This window comes from Copidosoma floridanum, unplaced genomic scaffold (genome assembly GCF_036245765.1).
Source record: "Copidosoma floridanum isolate Cflo_tuat_1 unplaced genomic scaffold, Cflo_Japanese_pri ptg000001l, whole genome shotgun sequence".
Lineage (NCBI taxonomy): Eukaryota > Metazoa > Arthropoda > Insecta > Hymenoptera > Encyrtidae > Copidosoma > Copidosoma floridanum.
Window position 1 is genome coordinate 870,685 of NW_028321878.1, and position 27,998 is coordinate 898,682.

The following is a 27,998-nucleotide window of genomic DNA, read 5'->3' on the forward strand; positions in this document are numbered from 1 at the left end:
GTTGAGATGACATAAATTTGTCCGTTCCAATGGATGTTTCTATATTTTTTTAATAGATAAATACTTATTTATATTTCCTCATTAAAATGGTGAAAGAAATAAGTACAAAATCTTCTTTTAATAAGTGGAAAGCATTTAAAAATTTATTTTGAATTTGATTTCAATTTTATTTAGATTTGTACAACATAATAATATAAATGGATTTTTGGAAGTAATGGCGATGAAAGACCACTACGAATTCAAGATTTCAGAAAATTACTGAAAATTATTATTTAAAATTGATTTATTTGATTTTCTTAATTTCTCCCATATATATATTTATTTATGTATGTCATTTAAATGTGTGTTTTTCAAATTTTACTATTATTGCACAAAGTTTAAAACGTTCAAGTCGATATTTTAAATAGATTGTACGTGAAAACACTGTAAGTTTAAATAATGTAGCTAAAAAGTTGCACACACTCATACATTACAAAACATCTCAAGTAATCTTATAAACGTTTTTCAAGCTCTGATTTGCTGAAAAGTTTGTCAGTTTATTTCCACTACAATGGTTTGTAAAAAGTTACAATGTAATATTACTCATGTAATTATAAATTTCAAAAAATTAACAACAATAGAACAAGTTTATATAAAAACTAATACTTGACGGAAATAAAGTCGTAGAAACCTGTTTTCACAGAAATTTCAAATTAATTGACTAACATGTTTTTAATTTATTCTTGCAACTTTCTTAAAATTTATGTAACAAATCACAACTTTTATTTATTTATCGCACATCTTTAATTTAAAACATAATCTTAAAATAGCCAAGCAATTATAGGCGGATTGCAATTAAACACTTTAGGTTCGGTAATAATTATGCTCACACAATTAGCAAGTCACGTATTTGAAAGTAAAATACGATTGATGCGTTAATACAATTTTTAAAGGTTTATTAGCACACACACAAAAAGAAACACCTCTTTTTTTAAATACTTTTGCACTCTACTAATTGTAATACTTTAAAGAAGACAATAATTTATTCATCAACATCAAACATTATTTTGTCAATCCAACACGAATTAGATCGTAATAGAATTTTATCACATAAACTGAACAATTATGACAGGTTTTAGATAATTTTTTTTAGCAAATTTTATCAAGGAAGCAAGTAAACAATAATTCTGAGATAAAAATGACACTTTTTTGGATGCTAATGATCCACGTAATCGATCGCACACAAAAGCACTTATTTTTGAGAAAAGAAAACATTCCAACAAATAGTGATTTCAATTGGAAATGTTAATGATAATAGTTAAGCCTAGAAGTAAGTACTTTGCAAAAAAAAAATCATTATCCGCAATATGATAGACGCTTTGACAAAATTTTGATAATCACTGTCAAACGATTGACTGTATGTGGCCAACAAATGGTCATATGGCACCTGTTGTGCAATATCACGCGAGCTTCGACCATTTCATACTTACGCGGTATTTATCAGTAATCATTACAAGCCCGCAGAATAGTTTTTCTTAAAATTTCAATTAACACAACATTAATAAACAAAATTTGATTAAAAAACTTTTTGATTATCTACAAGTATGGATGTCAATACAAAATAATAAGGTTGTAAACTGGCAACATAAAATATTTATGATAACAGTGGCAATAAAATCATATCAAATTTTCAGTAAGTTTGACAAATAGCGTTTAAGTAATATTTTATACAACAATCACACTTAAAAGCCATAAATTAGTTGATAGTACAAATAACTATCGTCAATCAACTTTTCATTGTACCCTAATAATATTTATATTTATAATATTTATATATTTATATAGTAATTTTTCACTCTTATAATATATTAAATCATATAATATTTATCGTAACTTCATATCAATATGTATATATTTATATATAATATATGTACGATGGCAAAAAATGTTGTTTTTTTTTTCAATCTTTCTTTTAGTTATTTGAAGACTTTATTTATACTTATAGTTTTACATACTATACTTAGTAAAGAATGTACGAACGTGTAGAAAGTTTCATATTATAGTGACTTAAATTCGATAAAAATTCAATCTTTAATAGCTAATGCTCTTCTTCCACTTTAGTTTTTCTTAATTTATGTTTTTTGAAGTAAGTACATAGCTAAAAATCGGGCAGTAAATTTGCCAAACCAAGAATAATTTTTTGTTTTTTTTTTTGTTTTCGTATATTCACGAAATATTCCGTGCGTATAGGTTATCATGTGACATTAATTATGTAAAGAGAGACACGACAAAGAGCGCACATTTTATATGGCTTGGTTTGTTTCGTTAAAATCATTCCACCTTCGCACCACGAGTTTCATGCCTGTTTCCTCCCGTTTAACTTTTTGCCATATCATTGATTAACATTCATTTGTTTCGTGTAATTTATTCGTGAAAAGTGTTACACTTGAACATATGTACATCTACGTGCGCATCAATTAATAAAAGTCGTATTTTCTTCCGATTTTTTTTTTTTTTTTTTTTTTTTTTTTTTTTCGTTTTCTTAAAAAATTTTTACCGAACAAAAGACTTCCTGAAAGATTCATTGGATTATAATATAAAAGCTGTAAGTAGCATTAGTCTTTTTGTTAATCTTAAAACCACTGTTTTTTTTTGTTTTTTTATTTTTGTTTTTTATCGTCATTATTCATAGCAATAAAACCAGATCAGTACGTGTACAAGAGACGCCAGTGCAAAGATACATTTAAAAGTTTTTCTCAATTGAGAAGAGTGAATGATTTATAGTCTATAAAATGAGAAAGCATGGAAGATTCGATAATTTTTAATTTAAAAAATTGTAGTTTCAGTCTAAGCAACGCTATTAGCTGCGCCAGGTTCTAGTAAGATTTTTTTGTATTTTTTTTTTTGTATTTTTTTTCTTTTTCGTTCTTCACGTATTTTTTTACCCTTTTATCATATATAAATTATTCGTATTCAACTTTTACAACTCATTCAAATAGTTGTTAGTTATAGTTGAAAGTACTTTTATATCGATTTTTTAATTGTATGATGAAAAAACGTAACTTTTGAGATTCGGACGATTGCCCAGCTTGCCAGTTACAGATTGTATTAGTTGAATTGAACACAGCATTTATTTTTTATTACTCGAATGATTACGAGGATTTTTTTTTTCAATATGTATGGTAGTTGTATTTTTCTTGAATACGAATTTTAATAAGATGCTGAGATACGTAATTTTTAAATTTTTTAACAATTGTATTACAGAAGAAAATTTTATCAACGCAAAAGCTTTTGAAACTTGAATTCTCTGTTGAGATTATATATTATACGCGCAAGGAGACAAACTTACACTTGCACACAAAGGTAAAGTACACATTCACATGTATGACGCTCATGGACGTGCACATATTATGCACATTACACGGATAAATGTAATAAAATTGTGATTTCCAAAATTTCGGGCATCAAGTCAAAAAGCATTAAGTCCTTAAGTTGCGAGCAATGTTGAATACCTTAAAAGTGACCATTGTAATATTGTGTACTTATAAACGTGGAACAATTGAAGTGAGGAACGCTGGCGATTGGTCCGATCTAAATCTTTGTTTTATTTCTCGAATCTTCATTTTTTATGTTCTTATTGAATCATCCATTCATCTTTTATTGCAGTGTATTTAAGGTTTTCTGACATTTTTCTCCTACCCGTCCCAACATTATCAGGCTTAATTTTGTTGTACGGGAAAAATTGTGGTAACAACAATTGTTGCTAACCGTCGTTACTTTTATCATCATTCGTTTTTAGCCACTATGAGAATTTAGGGGATCAATGATCTAAATAAATGCACCACGTTCTTTGATCGTGGCAGTTTTATACACACGTATTTTTATATTTATAATTCATCGTAAGTATTTCAGTTTTTCCATTTGCTGTATCGATGTCGAAAATCGGAAAACCATGTACGCGCGCGCGCGCGTGTGTGTATGTGCGTGCGTGTGCGCATTTAAGTGTGTATATATGTGTGTAAACGTGTAATTCAGGTTTTTTAAATAATTTTTTTACTTTTTACTTTTTAGCAGTCTTGTTATCAGCTATAGGATCAGACACGGAATATCAATTTTCACTATGCTTTTTCCTTCATTACGTTTATTCTGAATGCACAATCATACCGACACCTTGGTCGATTATAAGGCTTCAACTGAGCTTAGTTTTTTCAAGTGAATATCGCCCTGAAGTTCATGCAATCTAATTAAGATAGTTCTACAATACATTCGTTCGATCTCGAATCGTCATTGTTCACAATAATTTTATAAAAGAATAAAATTAAAAATTACAATCAAATTTCGACCTACTAGGAACGCTGTAATATTGTTTATACGTGTTACTTGTAGTGCGAAAAATTATTAAGTTCTTGTGTAGAACAGCCACGCTTAGAAAGTTTAATCGTGTGTCTTACAATTGGATAATTTTGGCATGTTTGTTCACCCATACATAGTATTAATATTTATTCAAATTGGAAATTTTTTGTCGAAATCTGAATTTGAAGTAGAACTATCTCAAGTAAGACGATGACAAGCGACTTTTAGTTTGAGCGACTCCAAATGTGATAAGTACTGTTTTTTTTTTTTTTTTTCAATTTTTTTTTTTTCACAAGCGTAATTAATTTATTCTCTTAGAGAGATTAATGGGTTGCTACGATTGGCTATGTTTTTGTATCTACATGCACACGTACGAGACGGGTACACAGTTTATCGAGTATTTTATCATTAATATACGTTATAAACAGTAATGGCTCAGATTTTCATTATATCGTTACGTAGTTGATTTAATTTATTAATTTTTTTTCCTTTTCAATGATCAGTACAATTCGTGGATTCGCATTCTTTTTTACTTTCACACGGACACAGACACGTATGCACGCACCCACACACACCCACACACACACTATCTACCTATTTTTGCCATATTCTTTGACTCGGTTGCCGTTTTTAGCAGTTGGAACATCGAAAAGCGTGGTTCGCAAACAATTGCTTTTACCAATCGCATCAGTCACAAAAATATCGACTAGTTTCTTTGGGCTTTACTTGTTGAACGTAAACGGAGATGGACTTGTAATGGCACTCCGGTGGAAATGCACGTTCTGCCATTTGTTGTCCTTTTTATGCCAAACTCGGCTTTCCTCGCTCTGGTGAGTGTGAGCCACGCCTTGCCTGATAGCAATCATTCATTCAAGTTTTATTCACTACTCTTACATTATCACAGAGGGCATTCAAGTTATTATTTATTTATTCATTCATACGTACTTGTCCATGTATTGGGTGAGTCTGACATAGGCGATGCAAGCCGCATCCTCGCCCAGCAGGTGCACGTGGGGATTCAGGATCGTTGTATTAACGGCCTTGCAATTTTTGGCGAGTACTAAATACAAAAGTAAAGAATCGATCGAACGGTTCCGTAATTGGTGTACAATTGTTTCATCATTTCAGACTAGGATTTGAAATACAATTTCTTCTTTTTTTTCACAAAATAAAATACTCAAATACACTTACAGTTGTCGAAGTAGAATTTGTGGAATTCCATTCCTTCTACTAGATTACCCAAAGCTTCAGGTTCGAATGCAGTCAGATGAGGATCACAGATTTTTCTGAAATTTATAACGTTATCTAAATTTGTCTGAATTATTACTTGTAATTTTGTCTCTTTGCTCAAAACTGAGACGTTGTGTTATTAAGAATTCTATAGTGAATGTATGAACTGTTCAAGCCGCGAATGAGATAATTGTATTAGTGCTTACGTGTATGCTTCGAAATCACCGGTATTGATACTCTCGATAAGTTGCTCCGTCATTTTTATGATTTCCTGTCTTCGAGCTGTAATTTTCAATGTCTTAGTAAATACAAAGTTTGATAAATCAACCATTTTTTGCCACCAATTTCTTTTTAAAACAAACAACAGCACAACATGCATTTAATTTAGCATTTGTTATTTACAGTATCATTGTATAACGGGCGCTCTATACTTTTTTACAACATATAATCGTAATGACAGTCTTTATCGATCAATCAATTTATCGATTATTACGTAAGTAATGCATGTTATTTTTAGCAGTTTTAACCTATATACTCTAAACTATCTAGAAAAATTGTTATATTAATTGATTGGTGTTACCATATGCACACTTTATGCAACGTATTTAGTTTTATTTTCCAGTTTCATAAATAACCTTGTTCAAATATGATGTACTATGAAAAAAAAAAAAAAAATAAAAAAAAAATAAACAAATAAATGAGCATAAAGAAAATCATACGTGAATTAACGACTGTAAAAAGTCATAAGGTTTAAGAAGGTCAAACGTTTGTTCGATTGCTATTTTTTGTGACTACTTCTCTGTTTATGTATGATGATGCCGTAGCTCGTTGCTAATCAATTGAGATCGTATGAATGTGACAAATGCACACTCCTACACTTGAAACAATGTTATTCGAGCAAATTTTGCAATAAAACTTACACTTATGTTGACCACCACTATATCTACCACTAATATATTTTGTAAAATTTTCCATTTTGTTTCATCTTTAAGAATAAACGTAAAGACGACAAATTGTAAAGATATTTTGTATAAATATCTAGCATGCTAAGGGTGAATAATATAAATATATATAAATATTTAAATAATTTGGTAAATTTGATTGAGAGGTCGTAGCTCAGTTAAAGTCTGCTTACGATACTGAGGTACGGCTGCTCAAGTGTGACGCGGGTTCGGACTTTGGTTAGTTACCCCCGAAAGTTTTTTCCAAGTTTTTTTCGGCTTGAATAAATACCAGAGACCCACGGTTGCTTCTGATGAAGCTTTGAAAGAAAAGTTTCTCTGCGCCACGACACGTCCCGTTGGATCTGTTTGGGAATTAGTCGGGAAAGATAAAAGGTTCAGGATAATAGGACCAAAAAAGAGGTGTTAGAACAAAATAATAATCAAATACCCTCCTGAAACAGAAGTGGTAGATGGTGCTGCCCGTAAAAATGATTAAATAAATATTTAGGAAAAGAGACGTCAATAAAAAAGTTTTTTTAAGTAAAAAAACAAAAAAAAAATTCAAAATTTACTAAACAAGATAATATTTATGAAAAAGTTTCGATAAAAAATGCATATATATCCTAAAAGTGATCTTCGAAAAATATCAATTGTACATAATCACTATTTATGAAGGTGCAATTAAATAAGAATAAAATATATTTCACTTAAGTTTGCAAAAAAGGATGGAGCCTGCTTGTCACTCAAACTATAAAATACGCATTACCTGAACACTGGGAATTCGTCGAAAGTTGGCTGCACGTCTTGGTTGGACAGACGATTCGCATGTCTACAAGCAATATTATTATTTTTTCCGTTTATAGTTCACGCGTACAGTGTACTTATTAATTAACATTTTCCTCGTTTTTAATCAACGCAGAAGCTTATTTTCGATAGTCACAAACATATTGTTGAATAACTATAAATATCTCTAGTAAAATATTTTTAGTATATAAGAATTTTTTGAATTCCTGTATTTTTCCATATTGTAAAAAATTGTGAAAAAAATATTTTGATTTATAAATATCGTGACACTTGACGATTTATTCACTGCACTTTTGAAATTTCACAATTATTTTTATTCTTCGAATAATATCCAGTTTTACGTGCCAGAAAGTATTTCTACCAGTTGATATAACAAGTAGCTTTAATAAAAAAACAATGTTTAAATTAAAAGAGGCCTTACATATTTGTAGCTCTAGAATAAATTGTTCTAAAAGGTGTAAATCGTGCCTAAACAGTTTACGCTTTTAATACAGATAAATTATCTGAGCTAGTAGGTAATTTCTATTTTAAATGAATAACTGATGTAATTATTGAAAATACACATACCCTATGTGTAGATGAATATGTATTTCCTATATAGCCCCTGAGGCCAATAGTTGAAACGAATATTTTTGGATCCCCCTGTAATTAACTTAAGTTATATAAAAATACCCATAGGAGATTGAATGGAGTTGTAAGTAAGGAAAGTACATTTTTTCTTTTATAATCCTAAATTCCTGAAAAACTTTGCAAAATGTTTTAAAATCCCATTTTTTGCGAATAATAGCTTGAACTTGAAGGCTTTATTCGTTGAGTCGAAAACTAAATTAAGCAACAATAACACTGTATTTTACCTAATAAACGAACCGTAAGAGAAATTTTTTTCCTAGAGCAATCCTTGTTTCAAATTAACTTTAGAATCATGGTAAAGAAAAAAGTTTGAACACATTTATAACGAAAATACGGTTTTAATCTTTAAACTTCTTTATCTTCAAGGGATATTATATGAATCTGTAGATCTATTTGAATAAAAAATTTGATGAATACATCCTTAGAAAAAAAGGCAATTACACAGTGCTTTAAATCAGAAGCCTAACTAATGTTTCCAATTCCCCATTAAAATACTTTTTATTAGTTGAGAAATTATACTATCATTAGTTGTTTGTGTATCATTCAAAATATCCTTTTATTATTGTATTACTATAGAATATCAAAATACATTCTAGAAAAAGCTTTATGTTTTAGCCGATCAAAATGGCGTACATTCTTGAATTATACATTAAATTGAGTAAACTATTTACATTAAAAGTTTTTTGCTATTACAGAAAAAGTTGTATACCTAAAAGTTTAGTGGGTTCTTATAATAAGTATAAATAGTAATAATCTTTTAGCGAAAAAGCATACACTTTTTTTTCAATTAAATCAACAACAAATATTACTCATCGTTTAATACTTATAATTTTGTATTATCGTACATAATACATTAACCAATAATTTAAGGTATTTGTGAAATTTTAGGAATAAAACAATTATCGTTCGATTTTAAACATATTCAAATAATATCTTAATACCATAATAGTGATTGGTATTTCCATCATGTTTTTATTCATGTTGTTGTTGTGGTAGTAGTTATTGTTATGATCACGAATCCTCATTACAAAATTAAATCTTACTTTTTAACGAGGTAAGCCTAATAAATTATAAACCCTTTACTGGCTCAGCAAATTGTGCGCTCATAAAACATGTAAGTAAGACGTAACACATACATAATTTCATGCCATATAAACCTAAAAACATAATGAAAATAGAGGGAAAAAATACTTTATTAGCATACTTTGCTGTCAAACATTAATAATATGGATAATTGCATAACCTACGGCTATTTACAAAAACTATAATATGTAGAAAGAATACTGTTATCTTGGACAGAAACGTATTTTACCAAGGATACCTGAGTAAATCGCAACAACACATATTTATCCAAGCTTGAACATAAAAGCTTCGGTAATTATTAAGATAAACTACACCTCCTGATGTTACAACAAGAATCTTCATCATGAGAAAGAACATTTTTGTTGGCAATTACTTTCTTACCGAGGGCGGTGATTTTCTTACCGTCTTCCAATTCACATCCTAATTGTACATAGCCTCCTGGTATCTGATGATATCCTTCGGGTTCTATTAGGCGTAAGAAGAGTTCAGCAGTTCGGACAACATGCAATGTACAAGCGCAAACAAAAATTTTAACATGCAGAAATATCTCGAACATTTTTTTAATGAAAGTTGGTGCATTTACAGGAAATCCAAACTGTCGTTTTTTCACAAACGTTATTTGACGTAATTTTAAAATAATACTTCATAAGAAATTAACAAAAATGTCAAAAATCATTTCAAATGAATCAGCAAGTAGAACATTTTTAGAGCACCGTGCAGAACTTAATCATGATTAAAATTTTAATTTAAATACATGAAGCATAAGACAATTTTTTATTTCAAAAAAGTTTAATTCATCCAACATATTTTTAAAACGGTTATGGTTTAGAAAAAGTTTAAGTAGAAAAGTTGATAAAAATAAATGTCCATGTAGGAAATGTTAATGTTAAGATTAATTTAATTAACATTAAGAAATAGTATATTATCAAATTAAAGAATTCCAATTTTTTTGAAGTTTAATTTTCAATTTTTAATAAGCGTACAAATAAAGTATTGTTCTCGTTTACTTTTGAGTACATGGAAAATTCGAAAACAGATGTTTTACAGATCTTTTCAGTAACAATGAAAAATTCTCGTTAAAATTTATAAGAGTAATAATAATACAATGGTAAAATTAAATATAATAGTAAATAAATAATCGGAGTAAAAATTTTAATTTCAACATTTCATGACGTGATAGAAAAATTGTCTTGCTAATATGTTTAAATGAGAATTGAAATCGTGTATAAAATTATGTAGAGGAAACTTTATTATTAAAATATTAGTCTGTCAAACAAAATATAATTGAAATTAATAATAAAATTGTGAAATAAAGTGCATACAACACAAAATTGACAAAAAAAAAAAAAAAAAAAAAAATTAAACACCGAATTATTATTCAATGAAAAGCGATATTATTATACATAAATAAATAAGCTGAAGGAATAGAAAGACAAAAATCGATCTACAGACCAGTACTAGAAGAGCTTTGCCGTCTTGGGGTTTGCAGATAGTTTTCATCATTGATGTCAACATTAAGAAAAATCTTAGACGTTGTCGAGGGCATGGCGCCATATTGGCAGTTTTGGTTGATACGGCTGCTTTGATTGGGACTGCTGTCACTTCTTCTTGCTAAACCACATGCAACCATCAACCAATTTCACACAATGATTTTTTCTACGCCTATTGCACATGTGGATTTGTTTACGAATGTGCGCTGTTATGAAATTTCTAATAAATTTCTTTTGCACCCACTTTCAATTGTATTCATTTAAATTGATACCAACAACAACAACAACAACGATTTTAAATGCTTGATCGCCCAAATAGCGCAATGATTTATCAAATCTACTGATCAAATCACAACAATAATATTTAATGCTACCATCTTGATGTATTAGGTAAAACTTTTTATTTAAAATGCGATACTTTATCCTCTAATGAATAATTAATAGCGCTGGTAAAGCATGAAATAAATTTATACACTGCCCGGGAGTAAAAGCTTTATATTTCAACGTACACATGAGGAATATTTTTTAGTTATAACGTTGGAAATTGTAAAATATCTTACTGACGACTGATGTTGCAATATAACAGACCTATAATATGTAACCAAATATAATCCTATAAGCGCATGAGAACTAAGAGCATTATGCACTAATATGAGAACTTGCTTGATTCGGAGGGAAGCATGACTCCAAATATAAATGCTAAGTAAGACTTTCATCTACTTTTATCTACTTATCTAGAGTTAGTTTGAAATAGTTTTATTGTAGTCTTAAACTATTTATCTGTAACTAACAACTATGACAGTACTAAGGGAGACATGGCTTTGATTAGTATAGTTTCAAATTTTTTTTTGTTGCTATTTTGTAGAATTCTTTTTTTCAAATAACCTTGAGGCTTTCGACAATGATTATTAAACATGACGAACGCATGTCAATAATATCGCAAATATGTGAGCTGTAGTTTGTACATTTATAAATATATACACCCCAACAATATTAAATTCCACGTAATTATAGCACAGTAAATACAGCCTTTGTAATTTTGGGTGTCAATTATCTTAAATTTTAGATTAGATAAATTTTTTAATGTCTAGATCAAAAGAATTATAATTCATTCTTCTAAGGCATATTGCAACTAAACGATGTTTGTAGAAAAAATGTACATGTATGTAGACTGCACAATTTTTAGAAATATGTTAAGTATATTTCAGTTGAATAAATAGATACAATTAGAAGGACATCGCTAAACATTGCAATGAGGTTGCATAAAAATGCTGTTAGTAAGTCAAAGGGAAAAATCATCAGTATGTTAAAACAGCGTTATTTGATTAGTAATTTTTGATGTTAATCAATAAAAATCTAATAACGATAAGATAAGACTGGGAGCATGCGATGAGAAAGAGCAAATACAATCGAAACACAATTATTCAACCAATCACATGGTAAAACCAACGATTCGCTGTTAGAAACCACATAGGGAGAAAAATAATTTAATTTAAAAAAGTTTGTCGCTTCACCATTCAATAAGATATAGATTGGACTTGTAACAACATTTTGTTAATTTATATCCGGAATTGAGTTGTATAATTTTTTTTTTTTTTTTTTTTCAATAAGTATGAGGAGAAGGTGGAAAATATAATCAATCCTCGTTACAATGAATAAAGAAATGCAGTTAGACTGGCTCTAAATAAATGGACGGAAAGAGCTAGTTGGAAATATGCACCCAACAAGCCAGTTGGCATTTTTTGTGTGCAAAAATGATCACTTACAAAGTATAAACACACACGTTGATATTATTGCGTGGGAGGGCTTGTCAAATTTCTTACGAGCGAATCGTTTTCAGCACCGGAAAATCAACACGGGCAACTTTGACTCTCCGGGAGTTTACCTTGGGCACCCTGGAGGAGAACAGCGGCGATGCCGAGAGGGCTACCCGGGGGCTGCTTTTGCGCTTGAGCAGCTCCTACAACCCTCGAGAAGACCGACGCCGTTGCGGCCGGACTACTTGGCGGGGTTCCTTGCGATGCGTAAGCTGCTTTTCAAAAGCAGAACAATAATATCACAGCTTTTTTTGGCGATTGGCATTTGAGGAAGTATCGGCCGCTCAATACAATTGCATGAGTGGCCCTTTGAAAACCATGTGTTAAACTTTTTTTTTAACGGGTGTATAATGTTCAAAGACTTTTTTCGTGTCCCGGTAAAACTTTACGCCAATACACCACCTTCGTCTTACGCTACGGTTTATATTTTCATTCAAGTATTTATTTGAGCAATATTTACTGTTACTTTTATTACCATATGCATGTTTTTGTGTCAGTTTGTGTGTCGAGTCAAACGACGTTTAGTTGGGAGCCATTCCCTGCAAGCCCTATCAACTGAACCAAGTCAACTGGTGTCGGAAAATCACCAAACCAGAAAAGTATTGAAAAATAACTCAGTATTGTTAGGCGCGATAAAGGGTTTGAATTGACGAGGATCCAAAGCTGTTATCGATAATGGCTGCATGGCAACACTTACATCTGTCAGATTGCTTCATGAGTCCTGTTAACACCGGAGCTACAGACATGTCTGCAATGACTGGCGAACAAAAACTTTTTTTTAAAAGGACGTAATGATGTTCCCCGACACAGAAGTATACCTTTTGAGCGTAGAAATAGTCGGCGTTTCCGTCGTTTACAAACTAAATGAAAACTTTCGGTTCAAGTTTCAGCGACTTGAATGTTAGTCAAAATTAAATGAGATAGAGAAAGAGAGAGAATCCGATATTTACTGCTTCACTCTAAATTTCCCGCTTCTTTTTTCAACCTCGTTTTTGTCTGTCTCATTCGCACTTGACTTGCATTCGCGTATCAGAGTGGGTTATTTTAAGACGGGCAATAGCCGAAAATAATACCACGAGACTGTTCAAACTAGCCGTCAGTTGGTGGATGATGTTGTACGCGCGTGAAAATACTCTTAGTTACAAGGTCTAAGAAATATTCATGGATTATAACTGTTGCTGTTATAATGGGATAGTAAAAAAACCCCTGAGTCGTTCAAACATAAAAGGTTTTTTTTTCTATAGTCGAATACAACCTTTTTTTTTTTTTTTTTGTTAAACCAACAAAATTAAGACTGCACATATTTAAGAACATAAAATATATCATTAAAGGAAAAAATTAGCTTAAAAAAAAAGTTGGAAAATTTATAATATCTCACTTTAACGTGATAAGTGATGTAATAATAAGTGTGACGTAAACGACTTTCAAAGTATGATTGAGTAATTTATTTTAAAAGTTATTCAGTGAAACATCGGTTATTGTTACATATTTTTTTATTTCATAGCAATCCCTACAAAACATCATAGGTATTTATGTTAGTATCATTATTATTACTTCAATAACTCAACAGAAAAAAAAGCTAATATTAGAAGCTCAAAAGCTGCTTAGATATTATGGTTGATTTCTAAATAATGCCAGTGTATTAGAAATCTCCGCTATATAAGAAGATTTTTTGGTTATCTATAATAAACATTAAACACGACTTACACCTCTTAAAGTACAATTCGATAATGGATGAGTTTCATCAAGTTCGAGTAAACATGAAGGTCTGTGAATTTAAAATAAGCTTCTAAAAGTTACAAAGCACGTGTTGATAGAAAAATTAGTCAAAAATATTTTTCTTTGCCAAATGCTTTTTATTTATAGCAAAAGCATAAAATGTTGATCAATGATTGAATGCTTTACAGTGGCAACTGACTTTTGAAAATATTTCGATTACAAAGAAAATCATAATTTATAGTTGTTTTTATCATTAATGTATTCATGAAAGCATTCAACTTGCTTAAGTGCCGTAATGCAAGATGATTAGTTAATTTCATGATAATTATTTATTGGACAAAACTATGTGAACACACGTGGACTGATTATCTACTAGAATACTTCAAATCAATACTATTTATAAATTGTATGACTAATTGTGGTTTTACTTCAATTGCAAAATGAATAACAAAAAAAAAATTCAAACGAGCAAACAAGACTGGTTATATTGTAGGTTTTCGTTACCTTCAGGATCTTTGGCAATTACCGTGCTGCTTCTGTCGACCCCGCCTTTTTTATCCTCTGTACAACATATACACATACACATAACGTTTACAAATACGAGATGTCAATAATACTTTTTTTTTTTTTTTTTAATTTAATTTATACGTAGATTAGCATTTAAGCTACTCTACTGGACTTCTTTAAAACTTTTGAATTCAATTTCTACCAACAATAACCAGTTCTAAAATGTTTATAACGATATTTCACTACAAATCTTGTGATAATGCATATTTTTTTGATGCTATATTTTTCTGGCTTAATATATTAAAAGCTTCAAATTTATTTTTCATTGTCTCGTAAAAAAATGTACACATTAATTGGACAGGTTTTATATACATGTATTTTATTCAAGCGTATAAAGAAATTTTCAATTTTAAGTAAAATACTAAATATTAAAATTTTAAGCATTTTAATAGACCATGCAATACGATAAACCAAAAGTCTCAATATAAATACAAATGAACTATTGCCTTATGTTCAAAACTAATCCAATTGCAATCAACTATTTTTCTAAGTAATCTGTTTTTGGCGTTAATTAAAGATCTAGATTAAAAAAAACATGCGATTGAATACACAAAATAGCTATGGGAAAGAATGAAAAATTGTGTAATGGATTGGAAATGGAAACAGAAATTTTGATCGATTAAAACAATTTTTATGGAAACCGTCATTAGAAAAATTAATAAATAATCAAATACTAAATCTTAGTAAAAAGGAATACTTAACTAAAACTTACGATAACGATAATGTTGGCAATAAAATATCAAATTGTTATATTTTATAATTTAACAAGGTAACATAAAGGTAACACAATAAGATAAAACTAAAAATATTTTCAAAAAATTATAAAGTTATAGATAACTCGATAAAATTATTTTAAAGTAATAAAAAATGATGAAAGGATTTCTAATACTAAAAAGAGTTTCAAGGAATTAAAAAAAAAACTACATGCAAAAATGATTAAGCAATCTAATGACTAAACAAACACAGAGTGATATTTATAACAAGCTTGTAAACTGAAACATAAAGAGTATTGTGTTAGTGAAAAAACACGTAAGAGTCGGAAGGGTCATACATATTTTTATTTCTCTTCGCAAATGTATTTGATAAATGAAAAAATATACTCTCTGGTTATTATGCAATTTAAAGTATTAATCTTATCTGTTATTTTTATCTACAATACAAATCCAAAACTAAGCTTACTTTCATTTTAGTAAAAACTAGTAAATAATTTTATTACAAAAAAGCCCATAAATTATTCTATTTAAGAACACTTATGTGCAGTCTTCAAAATTCGTAATAATGTTAGTATTTAAATTTATATTTTGTGAAGCTCATTTTTTTCAATCACGGAATATAAATAATCATTTACTTTTTATAGTGAACCAACTTACTTTTAACTTTGAATAAAATTTTTTTTGAGCAGCATAATACACACAAAATCGTGTGATTATTAACATATACGACTTGATTATATTTAACTGTCACAACACTTATCTAATACTTATCAACAAATTTTACCAATGAACGCGACCTTTCATAAAATAATTTCTTACATTTACCTAGTTTATGATTAACACGTGGATAACAAATCCATTCAACTTTGTTTATATTATTGTTCTGATCTAAGGTTGACTTGAATGTTTTTGAAGAGAATTAAAACATAAGACACATTGTTAATATACATGATTAACAAATACACTTGAATGCTGTATAAAAGTGTATGTGTATGAAGATGCAGTAGTAGTGATTATCTAATAAAAGTGGCTGTTGTAATAGTAACAGCAATAAAAATTGCTGCAGAGGAAATAGCAGTAGTAATAGTAGTAGTCACCGTTTTTAATAAGATTGTGTAGTGAAGTGATGAAAGATCATAAATGAAAGTCACATAAAAACGGTAAATAGTTTTTGTTTGGATTACTGTATCTTTCAAATAACGTAATGATTTTTGTCTCTTACGAAACTCTGAAAATAATCAGAACTATAACTCATTGAAAAGTAAGAAGACGTATAAAATACTTGATTGCAAAACACCAAAACCTACGTTTCTGCTTTTCTACTTATTTATTTCAAAATCTTTGTTATCGAGGTACGGCACATGCCTTAAATTTAAATTAGCTACTTTTCTCAAATTGTTTTTCAAATAATTACTCGCCAATTCTAATATGTCTGTACGATACAAAATAATCATGATTTTACCATGTTATTTACAATCGAATGACTGAAATATAAATAATAGAAAAATTTTTTAAGACTAAATAAACTTAAGAAAAAGCAATCTCTGAAACCTGTCTTATTTTATTTAATTATTTTCTAGTAATATCATAAGATCCGTAGAACTTGAAACTTTATTCCAAAATACTGATTCAAGTAATTAAAATAAACTGAAAATGTTAATTTTATGTTTTATGGAATTTCAAACTCATGAATAAAATATTATTGTTATTCTTTTAATTAGATAAAATACGTATAGTAAAATTGTTTATATAATACATCAGAATATCTCGCTATAAAATTTTGGCAGATTATAAAAGTATCTTTTTAAAATTAACATCGTTATTTTAAAAATTATTGTAGTACTTAAGTCATTAATTAATATTAAAAAAATTATTAAATTGTTGTTGTTAAAAAATATGTAATATTTTAAAACACTCAAAGTTAAAAGTTCTACAGATTCGCCCGTATATACCCTATGCAAAAGTTATAATGATGTATAACGAATAATTTTTATACGCTGAACATACATCTAAATGAGGAAAAAAGTCTCTTTCTAAAGTAACTTACTCTTAATTTGAAAGTAATACAAGTATAAATCTTACCTCTGCCTTCATCATCTTCAAGAGTTGTGCTGCTGTCTGTAGACTCCTTTACTTGAGAGCCTTTTTTGTTGACGTCACTTCGACCTACAGTATTCGTTTATTTTAGAACGTATATTGAAAACAATTCAAAAAAAAATATGAGGGTATTAAAAATGTAATGTAAAAACATAATATTCATTAACAAAAATATAATATGTTACAATTCAATGGTTTCATGGTGGATGATAATGCAATTCACCAAATTTTTACATGTTCTTGATTTTAATTTTGATTGATACAATTACAGTACATAGAAACTTTAAATTTAATTGACACAAAGGACTATGAAATTACATAAAACCAAAAAACTGTTGAGCATGTCTTATTTTATTATTTCTATCTGTCAAAAATTTTACAATCTGTTACACCCAAGACATTATTGAAAATTCTCATATAATATAAAAAAACTAATTCTTCAATGAAGGTAACGTGTAGATTACATGTTCAAGAATTGAAAATCAGTTAATGAATGACTGTCAAAACATAGTTTTTACATTGCCACCATGAAAATTGATGCTATATGTAAATTTTTTGAATGAATTCTTAAATGAAAGTTTTATTTTTTAATTAAATTATTTAATGAAATTTTAATTGTAACCCAAAGGTAAGTGATTGTGGTATAAAAATAATCGCAATATGCAACTATGAAGTTAAATTAAAATTAATAAAAAGTTTATTAAGCTGTATTGTTTGATATTTGTACGTTCAATATTTTTTATACAAATAAAAATTTTTTTGTCAACGTAGTAAGCAGATGCGATGATTTCAATGTAAGAATTTCAAGCTTATATTTTAAGTTTTTTTCAAGCACAAAAATATTTAAAATATATATGTTATACCTCCGGCCCGTTCACTAAATAAAGGTAATGAAAATTATACAGCGTTACAGTCATAATATTACAGTTACTTAATTATTATTTACTTCACTAAATGCAACATACGTTTTATTGTTTTACAATAAAGCAAAGACAAAATTACGGTTAACACCTGAGATTTCAAATACATAGATAAAAGACACTTAACAAGATTTTCATAACTGGAAATTACAATATCACAATGCAAACTTGTTGAGATAAAGTTTCAACATTTATTTACGAATTGATCGAAATTATCTTAAGTAATCAAGCAACTTGAACTAAGTAAGCAGATTAAATTTTTTTTCAAGATTATTTTTTTAATTGAAAGCAAATGTTTATTAAAAATAAATTCAAACATATTGAAAAACTGTTTTTTACGAGTATTTGTTGGAATAATATTCGTAAAGGTCAAGTAGGTGATAAAATTAAATTTGAACCAAAAATTTAAAAGACAATTTTATAAAAGTTACATATAGTTCTTTAAGCAAGCAATAACCAAATAAAATAATACACTATAGTAATGCACAAAATAAAAAATACATACATTGAAGTAGTGGAAAAAAGTAAAAAAATTTAACTTGCTAAAATTAAATTCAACAAAATTTAATAATTTATATAAATGGCATGCTTATTCTATTCAAATCGATTACTGTTAATTTTCATTGTAAGTTGGAGTATTGCAGTGTATATTTACAAATGTATAATTAATATTTAATATAAAAAAAGCAATAGCATGTCATTTAACTACGAATGGATTTTAAAAGGAAAAAAAAATTAATCTAAAGCTCATCGACTTATGTAGTCTGTGATGTATTGAAGAGGGCCGGAGGTACTTACCTGAAGCTTCAAACTTACTTGAAAAGTTCCTTGTCGCCAACATTGTGGTCAAAATAGCGCCCTAGAAAAAATAGAAATAATTTTACTAAAAATAGTTGTTTTTTTTTTTTCTTTTCAAAAATATATATATTTGTATTTATTTAAGGACATCCGTCGTGGCAGCCATAGTGTGCACGCGAGTGGACCGTTATAGGTAAGTAAAGTTAAGTAAAGTATAGTACTAACAAAATAGCGTAGGTAGAGAATAAAAATAAGGTGAAATTTTAATGAATGAGTAGCTAAGAGAAAGAATAAAAAGTAAAAGTACTGTTGGACAAAGGAAAAAGTAAACGTGAAATTCGAGATTAGTCGAGACATAAGAAAAAAGAATGTTAAAACAAAAAGCATAGTCGTCATACTCGTCACCAATAACACCATCCTAGAAGGGTGCCGAATAATATTAAGTAAGGAGGACTGTAAGAAATGGCTGTACCTACCAACGGCAGAGCGAGAAAGATACAAAGAGTTGCTTTGACGGACGAATGAACATGAAGAAATAACTAGTGCAGTGGAAAAGCACATGAGGTAGCAACAGCGCCTCAAAAAAAAGAAGCGAGACAGGAGAGAAAAGATAACGTGGTAATTAGAAGTTGGAAATTCTGGGAAAAGAAGTTATAAAAAGTTGAATGCTACCTGAGAAAAAATTAAAAAGTGAGTGTTTTAATGGTATCGGTAGTACTAGCCGAAAAGAAATAAAAAGAAAAACAGGGAAAATTGTAGTTGTAAAGTTACAAGAGAAAAAAGCAGAGGAAATGAAAAGAAATAATATACTCAAAAGATGAGTATCCATAGAGAACGACATGACTTGGCAGGTAAGGAAAATCTAAAAGAAGGTAATCCTACAGGCTAGGACATAGCAAAAAAATAAAAAACAGAGTAAATACTAATTGCAAATTATAAAGTGAGTAAAGATGTAAGAAATATCAACTGCCTAATTTAAAGGACGCCAAAAATTTATTTAAAATAATGCTGGATTCAAGCAAAGGTATAATCTTATGTCGATATAAAAAGGGTAGATGTTAATTAATCGAAGACCTTGTAAAAATCCCGAATTGGATTGAGTAGTAAACAAAATAATAATACCAAATACCAATATACGAATTTCAGCAGTCACTCTGTTTGAGTAAGCTTGTATCAATAAATGATAATGAAATAAGAATTTATTTAATTAGTATTTCATTGCTGATGAATAACGTTTTTTAATATTTTCGACGTTGTAGTAAGGTAACTTTCAGGAATTCAAATAATATATACAAACAAAGATTATACAAACAATTACCTTCAATTTGCGCCTGGCATTGAATTTCTTCAAGCAGTCGACAGTCTCTTGTCTGTGAACCACGGAAGCAACTCGTTCTCGTTGCTGAAAAAAAAAAAAAGAAGAAACAGGTCAAAATCGTGTTTACGAATCGCAGTAAGACAATACTATTGAGACAAATTCTTACGCAGATCCATGGGTGTTTTAAAGCTTCACTAGCAGTGATTCTCTTGCTGGGGTTTACTGTCAGCATCTGATTGATCAAATTTTTCGCCTCTGGCGTGACTGTATCCCATTCTGGTGTCGGGTACTGAAAAATATCAAATTATTGTTTAAAATAGATAAATTCTGTTTTGTACTGTTCTACGATTCAGCGAAATGGATTTTTATTTTTTGATCACTTTCAATTAATCGCCGTGTAGGTAATATGAATAAAAGAAAAACAATGAAACTCACGTCATAAGAGCCAGATTTTATTTGTGCATATAACCGGTGCTGATCCTCATCCCAGAATGGTGGATATCCAACTAACAAGATGTACAAAATAACTCCACAGGCCCATATATCAACGGGTTTCCCGTAAGGTTCCTTTTTCAAAACTTCAGGGCTCAGGTAACCAGGCGTTCCCGCAAAACCTAAATAATAATAATAATAATAATAATAATAACAATTACAGGAGTGCCAAAGAAAAGTTTTTATTTTGAATTTAAAATAATAAACAATCGGTACTCAATCGAAAGTTTATATTAAACGCGTATAGTGGTACTTACCATACCATGCCTGTGTGTCACCTTGTACCTCTATCGCCAATCCAAAATCTGCCAACTTAACAGCCGCTCCCTTTGCCTTACTTGCCAAAAGGAGATTTTCGGGCTACAATGGTAATATATCGTTTTAATTTCCAAGAATTTCAAGTGGTTCGCGCAGTATTGGTTTATTTCTGGGCATAATAAATATTGATAAAATACCTTGAGATCTCTGTGTACAACGCCATTGTGGTGGCAGTGATGAACGCTTTCCAAGATTTGTTGGATACAATGAGAAGCATCGGCTTCACTGTAAAATTCTCGCGCGACAATGTCCTCGAAAAGCTCGCCACCGGTAACTCTGAAAATTTTTTTATTTACAGCAAATGTCAATATTCAATGACTCCGAAGCAAAGTAAGAGTGTGGAAAAAATATGACCACAAACACTTACAAGTCGAATACGAGGTAGTGAAAATTTTCCTCCTGTATACTGTCGTGTAGTCTTACTAAAAAAAAAAAATGATAATAACAATAACATTAAAAGCCCAATACGATCTATTAATATAAGCCGTGTAGTGTATGTGAACTAAATAATGAAAAAAAAATTGCTAGATATATATTTAAATGGATTTATCGCACGTGAGTACTATTTGAAAAATCGTATTTGATGATGAAGAAATCCAGATGTTTTTTTTATTTATCAATCAAAACAACTGTTTAAATCAAACTTCAAAGATATATACCAATATTTGGGTGTTGAAGTTTCCTGCATATTCTTGCTTCTCGCTCCAGCTTTTGAAAATCTGAAAAAAAAAATTTTTTTGGCGTAACATTGACTTGTCCTCTAACGCGTTATTTAAAACTTACTTTTATTTTTCGTAAAGTTGTATATTTAAAGGTACGTAATGACGTATACTGTAGCGACGAGAAAAGACTAAACGACGAAATTTCAATTGAACGGAATAATAGGAGCAATAGGTATCAGACGCGCGCGTCATCGTTGCTGGGTCAAGAGGTCAGTGGAACAAGGTCTCATCCCTTAACTGAGTATAAATTTTGCGCACCTCCGAAATAAATACCAACGTAAACGCTTAGCAATCTGGTCGACGTTGTTTTACACCCAAGCTCAAGCTATTGTCCAATCTGATTACTTTGAAAGAAAAAAAAAAAAAAGTATTTTTTTTTTTTAACTCATTGTTCTAAAATTAAACGCCTTGGGCAATAACGTTAGAAAACAAAATTTTTGTATGCTTTTTGTTTTGTTTAAACCGAGTGATTGAGCGAAACCTCTTAGTCGCTGATTCCATTGATTTTAACGTAACGCCGTTTATCGGATAAACGTGCTCACGATGTATTTTAATTGATTTAACTACTTCGGCCACCGGGCTTCCTTGTTTCTATACTCAAACTCTCTTTCAATTCGAATACCCATTCAACATTCGAACGGCAAATTTTTTGAGGTACGAGAATTGTGATGCGCGCGCGCGCTTGTGTACACCCACACCAAAAGCGATGCTTGAAAAATAAGGTATACGGGAGTGAGCCTTATAGTCTCACGTCTCAAGAAGCACCTTAGCCACCACAAACCTTTTACCCTCCGTTTTGTTTTGTATTTTTTTTCCCCTCCTTCCATTGATTCGTGGTCAATAAAAAAAGTTTGGCTATTGTGCTAATATTTGCCCATTTGATTGGAGTCAATAAAACCGACGGTTCTCGCTGGTTGGATAAAAAACATACTCGACCACTTGTAACAAAATCGTTACATTATGCCCACGCTTTTGATCAACGGAATGTTACATGTTAGCGCACCTCGTAAATCGGCTATTATTCCATCGTACTTACCTTCTGTATAGCCGTTTATATGGACACAACAATGCGATTATATATAGGTAAAACTCACCTCTGGAGGATAGCTTTTTGGTATTGATGATTTTGGCGGCGAACTCGAGGTTTGTGCTTTTTTGCACGCATCGTCTGACCACGGAGAAGGCGCCCCTGCAAAGAACGAATCATCCTTACAAAGCACTGCCAATTGAATTTTTGCGAAGTCTATCGCTTACTTGCGACATTTGAATGATTAAAAGTTTTCACGCCACAAAATACAACTTGGATGTATACGGGAAAAAGAAATTTACAGAGAAATAGAGTGGGAAAGAGATAGTACGAGTAGTTTCAGAGGTAGGGGGGGGGAATAAATTTACCATTGCAGTATTGGCTGACGTACATAGTGTTGGTTGTCATTCCGGGAAGAACGTGGATCGGATGCAGTTATCTGCGAGATAAGGGTATAGGCGCGTGCAAAAAAAAAAAAAAAAAGAAAGAAAGAAAAACGAGCGGCTTGGCAGAAGGTCAAAGCGACCTGAATCCGCGCGGTCCAGTGCTCCAACGGTAGAGTCACTCCCGAGAGATACTCTCGCCACGTGCATTATGTAGATCTCCCCTTAGACCGGGGCAAGGCCTCGACACCCATTCCCACGCTATTATTATTATCATCATTATTTTTATTATTATTTGCCTTGCTCCTTCCGTCCCCTCTTTTATTCAGGCTCGCGTGTCTCCGACACCACCACGTTTATACACCTGCACGTACATATGGATACATATACGTATGTGTTTGTCATCGCTCTCAAACTTTACTTTTTTTAATCTTATCGCTAGACGCAGCGTTAAACCGCATTCCCCCCATTATCAAAACAGTTTTGATGATTTGTCGCGTCGTACGAAGGAAATAACGTTACATTACCGAATGAGTTACGGAAAGCAATTAAAAAATAGCGCGAAGACAAAGAACCACAGAATTTTTTAAAGGGGACGCGTGGCGTTTGGAGAATTTGAAATGGCTCGTTCGAGCAAATTTATACAAATTTATTCCAACGCGTGCTTGTTATGCTTCTTTTTTTTTTTTTTTTTTTTTTTCACCCACAAAAATTGCTGTGTAAAAAAACAACGTACGCTTTCAATTCGATGACTTTTTTTTTTTGTTTCTTTCTTTTTGCTGCTGCTCCCAAGTGCTTGAATCGAAAATAAATGAACGAAAAACAGGTGGTGGAAGAATAAATGAAGAATATTCGAAAACAGTTTGCCGATGACGGATGACACGTATATTTAAATTAAAATCCTTCTAGCGATGGTCCATTAAACTCGATTTCGATAACAAAGATGACGACTCCAGTCCAAAAAAAAAAAAAAAAAAATAGTAAAGGTGAATAATGGTTTCTCAAAAAAATGGTACACGATAAATGTAAAAAATGCACGTAAAAATTGCAGTCAACCAATGTATAATGTACGTATAGCCAACGTCGCGTCGCAAGAAACGTCGCGAACGTGATCGCGCGAGCATTTTTCAACGCCACCTGTACAAATAAAATGAAGAAAAAAAAAAAAAAAAAAAAAGCGTTCGAATTAGCCTTACTTTTGTCCAGTGGCCCGATACGATATGATAAATGCACGAAGCAGCTCACGCGCAGGGACACGGCGTACGTGATGTGTATTGTACGTGCACACCTATACGTGGGTGACCTACGTCTCCTAAAGTCCGGGCACGTGTTATGCATGTTACCACTGACAAATAAATCGATTCTTTTGGTTACAGTATATTATATGTATATTTATGTACCCGTACTAATATTCCGCATATATAACCTGACACGCTCGTTAAAGTCCGAGTCTGGCTTCCGGAGGCTAATATTTTTTTTCTTCTTTTTTTTTCTAACGCCAACAAATTATCATATCTCTGATTTCGTATAATTTTCCTTCGTATCTAACGCTTCTTCCGTTCCTCGATTTATTTTTTTCCATCTCGTATTTCGCTTTGCTTCGAATTACAGTTTTCACATACTATATACCCCACGTGTTGCGATAAAATAATGAAATTTAAATGGTAAAACAAACCTGCGAGGGTATAAAATCAGCCTGATGTATACATGTATGTATGTATATATAAACGAGCGCGTTGAAAAAACTATCCGTAAAATTGAGCAAGAGAGTCGTAAAATTAGATCGATCTATGTACCCTAGATATGTCAAAGATGTTTTGGGGCGAAGCAAGAGCTTTTTCGTGGGCTAAGTATGTATAACGTGATGTGTGTATATATATAGAAAGCAAGCTGGTAGGTACAAAAGCGAGCTATTTGAGCAGTTAATCACCGAGACGAGCGAATCGACCGTGGGGTAGGTACATATACAAGGACGAGAAAGGAAGTAGTAGCAGGAAATTAGAATCGGTCGCGTAAATGTAATCTGCGTCCAATTGATGTATAGGAGAGACTTCATCGATCGACAACATATTTCTCTCTTCTGTATACACGTATATATATAAATATATGTATATGTATATGCCTCATCCACCATCAGTAGTGCGGATGAAGCTTTCATCGGCCGAGAAATAATAAGGAGCGTTTCTTGGGGGAGTAACAAGGCTGTGGGGGAGGGGAGGGAGAAAAAGTACGTAGTCACCGAAAGGAAGAAAATCCGTGAAACGAGAAGTTGGTGTGGCGTAGGGGGTGAAGGAAGGAGGTAGAGGAGGAGGGAAAAAAGTGTGGCATCATCGGAAGCGGAAAAAGAGCGATGGGGGATACGGAGAGGAAAAAGCTTGTCGATGAGGAGGGGAAACAAGGGAAAAAAGAAAGGACAAACAACGGGGTATCATATACGTATAGGCGAGGTGCGTGTATAACAATGTACAGGGGTTATCGGGCGATGGGTGTGCGACGAGGAGGGGTTGGGTTTTAAGGTGGCTTGCAAGCACACTGTCAAAAAGTCGAAAGGTTTTTCCAGCTGCCGCATCATCTCGCCGTGCACGAGCGCGAGTAGGTAGGTAGGTAGATAGGTAGGTAGGTTGATATCGATTCGACGCACGTAACGAAGAGAATAAGAGCTGCGGCGCCGGCTTGACACAGAGAGAGAGAGAGAGAGAGAGAGAGAGAGACCTGCATGCCTATCTCTACACTCTGCAGTAGCTATATATATATATGTATTCCATTGGGTATACCTAGGTATCTCCGTACCGCGAGGAAACACGAGACCCGAGAGCTATACACATGTAGGGTACACCCAATACAGAGCATTTATGTACACCAGTGCCGGACTCGTCGCCTAGCCGCCGCTGCCGTCGGGGTTGCCGTACCAGTCCTCGTTCGTATCTCTCTCTTGCTCCCACCCCCCTTTGCTCCTCTCCTCGACTCCCCCGTGCACGCCCGCATATGTAGATAGAAAGAGAGAGCGCCTCCGGTGCTTTTAAATATAGAGTGGAGGCCAGGCCACTAGCACACGCTTAAATATAGAGTTGCCAAGTGCAACTGTTTACTTATTTTTTTTCTTCTTTTTCTTTTTTCGTTTCCCCCCCCCCCACCCACCCTCCCCCCATTTTCTTGCTCTTTCGACTTTTTCCCCGCGCATCGTCGAGTACGGACAAGACGGCTCCGGGGAGGGTTTGAAGCCCGCACTCGTGGGCCACCCCCTGCGAGAGAGCCGAGGAGCGTAGGTAGACAGGAGCGAGCACAAATGGCCGACGAGCGTATAACAGCGAGGAGTCAAGGAGCGCTGCCACGCATACCTGCCCTACGTATATACACATTATACACGTCACCCGACGAGGTCACAACCCAATAACCCTTAGAAAACCCTATCTCGAGTGTGCCCCCGTGTAGGTAACAGCTGCTGCTTATACCGCAACGGGGATGACGCAAGTATGGTGGGAGCGACGGGGTGGTGCGTGCGCGTGTAATGGCTATGGGTCGAATGAAAAAAAAAAAAAAAAAAAAAAAAAAAAGTGGTCATCCCCTTTCCGGTGGTCGAGTCGTTGTTACGGGCTCGGGGTCGCGGAGCTTGCAAGCTCGTGGCGCGGCAGGACTCGCGGCGCGCCGAGTTTATAAATAGAGAGAGAGAACGAGAAAAAGTAGTAAGGACAACCGAGTGGATGACAATAAGTAGGTATGGGATAAAGCGGCACCATGGGGTACTCTGTGGGGGAGAGGGTAACGTTGGTGGTTCAACTTACTTGCCGAGCTCCTCCTTGAGATCGTAGTTGTCGCTAAAGCGCGTGCAAGTAGCCGGGCTGGCCATGCCGTCGCCGCCGAGCAGCTACTGACTTTTACTACTACCGCCACCACTACCACCACTACTATGCCACCACTACCACCAACCAACCACCAGCGCTGGGGCCGAAGCTGCAGGGAACTATATGGTGAGAAGAAACGCGGGGGAGCACCGAGCTTTTCGGAGCTGCTGTAGTACCTAATACCTCCCTTCCTCTTACAATTCGACTGTTCTTGCGCTTCTCGTGCTTTGCACTCGATGCTTCACTTTACCTACTGACTGACTGACTGACTCCGGGGGCACTCACGAACCGAGTCCATCTACTCAACAGCACACCCCCCGCTCGACACTTGATACTCCTTCTTTTCCCTCCGGCGAAAGACAATCTGCCGGCTTCGCTTAGCAGCACTTCAGCACCGTATCCATTATTATTATTATTATTGTGTGTGTACATCCGCGCGATAAACCTTCGTGCTGTACCGCAGGCGCGGCTGTATTATTCGCTGATGATGAGCCTCTCTTTCCGTCTCTGGAGCTTCGCCTCGCTCAAAGGCCACCGTTTTCGGAGAACCTTTACGCTTGTGTATACGTATATATAATACACGTATATGTATGTATGTATACTATACACCTAGTTTTCATACGTATAATGTGTACAGTATACGCCTATGCGTGTATAAAACGGGACATGCCACCGATGCCTGCACGACGGGACACTATATAAGCGTATTTAAATGCTCGAGTACGGCAGCACACAAGGAGAGAAAAAAACCA

The 27,998-nt window shown here is 32.5% G+C and overlaps 1 protein-coding gene across 5 annotated transcripts; it reads right to left on the bottom strand.

Moving 5' to 3' along the window:
* Positions 1-265: 265 nt before the first annotated feature.
* Positions 266-27,840, bottom strand: CaMKII (Calcium/calmodulin-dependent protein kinase II). 5 transcript variants are annotated; one of them, XM_089592906.1, is made up of 17 exons: positions 27,187-27,840; positions 23,089-23,183; positions 21,932-21,991; positions 21,640-21,694; positions 21,410-21,548; positions 21,212-21,314; positions 20,898-21,076; positions 20,629-20,751; positions 20,463-20,546; positions 19,163-19,205; positions 17,412-17,495; positions 14,554-14,610; positions 12,399-12,542; positions 5,769-5,844; positions 5,524-5,618; positions 5,278-5,392; positions 266-5,184 (listed from the first exon to the last, which is right to left on the bottom strand). In XM_089592906.1, the coding sequence occupies exons 1-17, from the start codon at positions 27,249-27,251 to the stop codon at positions 5,055-5,057; spliced, it is 1,647 nt and encodes a 548-aa protein (XP_089449032.1). In that variant the 5' UTR covers positions 27,252-27,840; the 3' UTR covers positions 266-5,054. The 5 variants fall into 5 exon arrangements, with proteins under 5 accessions (XP_089449032.1, XP_089449039.1, XP_089449035.1 ...); XM_089592913.1 differs by lacking the exon at positions 12,399-12,542 and adding an exon at positions 7,273-7,335 and having other exon boundaries at positions 27,187-27,839; XM_089592909.1 differs by lacking the exon at positions 12,399-12,542 and adding an exon at positions 7,273-7,335 and having other exon boundaries at positions 19,145-19,205; positions 27,187-27,839.
* Positions 27,841-27,998: the final 158 nt, after the last annotated feature.

What these genes read in the sequence shown, in the direction of transcription:
- CaMKII (XM_089592906.1), bottom strand. Translation starts at nt 27,251, where the DNA reads ATGGCCAGCCCGGCTACTTGCACGCGCTTTAGCGACAACTACGATCTC. An exon ending in CACTACCTCGTATTCGACTT is followed by an intron (nt 21,549 to 21,639) that starts GTAAGTGTTTGT and finishes AAAAATTTTCAG; the next exon opens with AGTTACCGGTGGCGAGCTTT. An exon ending in GGTGATTTCGAAGCATACAC is followed by an intron (nt 5,619 to 5,768) that starts GTAAGCACTAAT and finishes TATAAATTTCAG; the next exon opens with AAAAATCTGTGATCCTCATC.